We start from the raw sequence: 4,886 nt of genomic DNA, 5'->3' as shown, positions 1-4,886 counted from the left end.
AACTCTACCACTGAACCACATCCCAGCCCAAGTTTAAAAATCTAATGAAATGGGTATAATGTGAGTGGAAGATGTACAAAACTACTATGCTTAGCTCCATAAGTATGTCACCAAACTGCTGTCTTCATTACTGCCAGGCAGTTGGGAACTTAAGAATGTGTATCTTCTTTTTATAATAGAATATACAGAATTTATATAAGCCAGTAGTTTCAAATGGCCCGCTAAGGCATTGATACTTTTTCATCATGCTGTGCTAGATATTATAATGAGATGAGGCATAAAACTTGGTGCCAGGGAGTTATGCCCGATGGCTGAATAATGAGTGGAACTATTCTGCTGTGTTAGAAGGAACAGGAGGATCAACACTGACTTTGAAATATCTCTACAGTTGCAATAGCTGCTGGCCGAAAACTTGCCCATAGACTTTTTGAGTGCAAAGAAGATTCCAAATTAGACTATGACAACATCCCCACTGTGGTCTTCAGTCACCCCCCTATTGGAACAGTAGGGCTTACCGAAGGTAGGTACTTAAAGAAGAAGGGCATTGTGATTTTGTCCTTTGAGCTAGGTCTCTGTTGGTCAACTAAATCTGTCTCAGTCCCCAAGTTACACTCTTCGTTTTTATTTATTTACTTCAGACGGGATCTTTCTGTGTAGCCCAGGCAGGCTTCAAACTCTTGGTCACAAGTGATCCTCCTGGCCCAGCCTCCTGAGTGCTGAGACTGCTAACACATGCCAGCATGCCTGGATTTTCCCTTTGTCTGTTTGTCTATCTGTCCTTCCATTCCTCCCTCCTTTCTTCCTTCTCCTTTCTTTCTTGTTTGTTTTTTGAGACAGGGTATTACTATGTATTCTAGGCAGGCCTTGAAACCACTGTGTAGCCCAGACTGGCTTTGAAGTCACAGAAATCTTCCTGCCTCAGCCTTTGGAGTGGCTGGGACTGCAAGTGTGTATTGCCACGCTTTGTCCATTTCTTTTTGGTTAATTTCAAATCACAGTTCTGGTATACTCCAAAGCTACTCATACTTTGAGAGTACTGTTTCTTTTCCCCTAAACATTACTATTTATCTGATTTTTTTTTTAAGCTTTTTTTTTAAAAACTAACATCACATTTAAAGATACATAAACAATACAAAGACTCCTAGTTGGGCCGGCCTAATAGCCTTGCGGATTAAAGCACCTACAAGCAGGGGATCCCCAGGCCTGCTGTGCCAGCCCTGCCCCTGGGGTACGCTGAGACAGCAATTGAGACTGGGCTAAACTTACATATACTCTTTACTATAGTTTAGTATTATTTCTATTCTTTTTTTTTTTTTTTTTTTTTTTTTTTTTTTTTTTTTTTTTTTTTTTTTTTTTTAATGGAGACAGGATCATGCTATGCAGTGCAGGCTAACCTTGAACTCACTATGTAGCCCAGGCTGGACTCAAAACTTGTGATCCTCTTGTTTCACTCTCCCGAGGGCTGGTCATGTACACCAGCATGTCTGGTTATGTGTTTTTTCAGAACAGCCCCAGTACAATTTTCAGGTCTAGCTAATTATCACATTCATGTCATTTTCAGTATTTTTTTCCCCACATCTAGAATCCACTCTACAGTAATGGATAATGTATAGTTCTTATACCTCTTTGGTCTCCCTTAAAATAGAGACAAAATGTTCAGCTTTTCTTATCTCATGTGACATTGAGATCTATGTGTTAGGATGACCTTTATTTTGGTTGGTTTGCTATTTCCTCATGATTTGATTCAAGTTATGTATTTCTGACCGTCTCTCCTTTAATTGTTTAGCTTTCATAAATGCTTTTTAAAATGTATATTATAGATGAAGCCATTCATAAATATGGAAAAGACAATGTGAAAATCTATTCAACCGCCTTCACCCCGATGTACCACGCAGTGACCACAAGGAAAACAAAATGTGTGATGAAAATGATTTGTGCCAACAAAGAGGAAAAGGTATGGAAAAGTCCAGTGAGCTCAACAGCACTTTGCAGAGTTGAGAAGGGTGTTGGTATCTTGGTTTGGGGGCAAGGGGTATGGAGAGACCCGGTAGGTGAGTCCACTGGTTTACTGAGCAGTCCCCCTTTTGTCTGTCTTATAAACAGGGTGTGATAAAAATATAATAAGTGTTTAAATTTTAAAAATGTGTTTTAGTAAAATATACCTTGTCAATAATCCCCCTTAAAATATTCCCTCTTGCTTCAAGCATACGCACCCATTGTTCTTGCCACCCCACCCCTTTTTTAAAAATTTTCAGAACCAGGAATTGAACTCAGGTCCTTGTGCTTGCCAGGGAAGTGCTTATTCCACTGAGCCATCTCCCTGGTCCTTTTTTTTTTCCTTTTGTCTATTTTTTTTTTTAATATTTATTTATTTATGTATTTGTTTATTTATTTTGCAGAACCGGGGATTGAACTCAGGTCATTGCACTTGCCAGGCAATCCTTTTGTCTTTTTGAGGCAGGGTTTCACTATGCGGTTTAGGCTGGCCTTGAACTCAGTTCATAGCCCAGGCTGGCTTCAACTCTCAGCCTCAACGTACTATTTTAATAGGGATTGGTAGTAGGGCCAGTGAAATACATCAGTGGACTAAGACTAAGCACCTGCTTAGGCAAGTGCAGGGAATGGGGTTCCATCCCCAGGCTGTGCCGGCCCTGCACTGCACCCCCCCCCCCTTTCCACTCGTGCACTGAGCCAGCCACCACCGAGTCCAGACATGGTTATGCATGCCTATAATCTCAGCGCTGGGGAGACTGAAAACAGGAAGATTACCACATGTCCAGGCTGGCCTTGAGATCACTTTGTTTGTTTGATTTTTTTTGCTTTTTTTTTTTTTTTTTTCCGGAACTGGGGATTGAACTCAGGCCCTTGTGCACACCTGGGAAGCACTTATTCCACTGAGCCATCTCCCCGGCCCCTTACCACATGTCCAAAGCTGCGTAGTAAGACCCTGTACCAACTACATTAAAATAAATAAATAAGGACTAGTCATTACTGAAGTAAAATTTTTTAAGTTAAACTTTCATCATATCTTTTGATCATATTGTGTGTAACAGGGAGTCTTCTTGTATATCATTTAGAAAGAAAGTCGTAAATTTTTTAAAAAGTCATTCTTTTTCAAAAATAAGGGGACTGCGCCAGGTATGGTAGTGCATGCCTGTGATCCCAGCCCTTGGGAGGCTGAAGGAGGATCACTGTGAGTTCCAGGCCAGCTTGAACTGCTGAAACTGTTTCAAAAGAAGTAAAGGGAAGGATGAAAGACCACCCAAAGCTTGGCATCATTGACCCATATGCCACAATGGATTGGAAACTTAGAAATATTGATAAACATAAAGTGTAACGGAAGGTCAACTTAAATTTAACAAAACACAACAGTAAACTTCATTCAACCAATTTTTTTCTAAGATAATCTATGCTTTGGTTTAACTATAATGACCCTGCCTGTTTCCAGTGTCTACATACTTTTCTGTTCTCCTCACAAAGAAGGAGGTTTCTGTTTTCTCTGCTCCCTACCAACACCTACTTCTTCCTGGTCTTTGTTTTGGTTTTTGTTGTGGTTTTGAAGTGCTGTCTCAGTATGGTTTTGATTTGCATTTAAATAGAATTTATTTTGCAATGCTATAAAAGGGTTTAGTTTCTGTTTTAGGACAGAGTATGGAGTGGTTTTTACTAATAGAATTAAATATTGGAAGTTTAAGAAAATTGTTTGAAATGAGGTTTGGCTTGGCTTGGCGTTGCTGGAGATTGAACCCAAGGCCTCATGCCTGTGGACAAGTACTCCTATCACTGAGCTGCATGTGTCCCGGCCCAAACTGGAATTAGGATTTTAGTTCTGTTTGTTTTGCTTTATTTTGGCTTTAGTGATATAGTGTACCTTAAGACCTTGGCTGTGCAAGGAGCAGTGTCTTGAATGAAGATTTGGATGTAGTTTCCAACTTGTGTTAGCAAGAAAAGCACAGTCCCTATCTTCCCAGGGGCCTAGGATGCCAAAGCCACAAGACACGGTCACTTGTTATGTCATTCGGTGCTGCCTAACACTGGCAAAGAGTGGCTGGCAGCAACACCCAGCTTGTTCTTTCCAGACTCTGAACATTAGTCAGAAGGCAAGATTTCTGGGGGTGAGTCAGCAGGATCCCTCCTTATCTCTTCATATCTTATTTCTCTATACCAGTCTTTGTTCGTTCATTTGGTAAACATTACCTGTCAATCTCCTGAAGACTAATGGAGAAGGAAAATACGAAGTTCCTGCTGTTGCCAAGGGCTCTTGGCAATAAGTCATGGTACCTGGAAATGTAGCTGTGTTTAATGCACACACACTACTGGATTTAAGATTTTTGTTTTATATTAATATTATATATTACATATAATACAAACATGTAACGAAAGTTATCATCTTAGCCACTTTTTAAAAATGGTCTTTTATTTTTGGTTTTAGATCAGGTGACTTCTTTCTGAGAGTGAGTTGGTTGAGCTGAGCAGATGCTGAGTTTTTGAGATTAAAAGGCCAAAGAAAGCAGAAATGATACAACAGAAAGCAGATTAGTCACTGCAAAGCTACATTTTTCGTAGGATTAGAATGGAGACAGAACAATAGGAAAATAGCTAATTAGTTAACATCGGGGTATGCAAGTTAATCTGTCCAGGGGAATTTCACTATTATTCCAGATGAAACTGGTCTTGCTTAACTATTTTATTTATTTATTTTAGAAAGCCAGTTTTTTATTTTTTTTAAAGCTGACATGTTTCTAGCAGGTGCCAATAGTTACCTGCCACACTCATACCAGGTTATCTGTGTTTACGTAACCATTTTTTTTTAAATTTTTGTTTATTTATTTATTTATTTATTTATTTATTTTGTGTGTGTGTGGCCAGCTCAGCCCACCAGGGGG

The 4,886-nt window shown here is 39.6% G+C and overlaps 1 protein-coding gene across 1 annotated transcript in view; it reads left to right on the top strand.

Moving 5' to 3' along the window:
* Gsr (glutathione-disulfide reductase) overlaps positions 1-4,886 on the top strand; it is a 56,194-nt gene that overhangs the window by 32,917 nt on the left and 18,391 nt on the right. The window contains exons 9-10 of the mRNA XM_023717615.1: positions 382-520; positions 1,821-1,954. Of these exons, the coding sequence (XP_023573383.1) occupies positions 382-520; positions 1,821-1,954 (273 nt within the window). The remainder of the gene's footprint in view (positions 1-381; positions 521-1,820; positions 1,955-4,886) is intronic.

Source organism: Octodon degus, unplaced genomic scaffold (assembly GCF_000260255.1).
Source record: "Octodon degus isolate 3935 unplaced genomic scaffold, OctDeg1.0 scaffold00053, whole genome shotgun sequence".
Lineage (NCBI taxonomy): Eukaryota > Metazoa > Chordata > Mammalia > Rodentia > Octodontidae > Octodon > Octodon degus.
The sequence above is the reverse complement of the archived record's forward strand: the minus strand, read 5'-3'. Positions and strand labels throughout refer to the sequence as shown.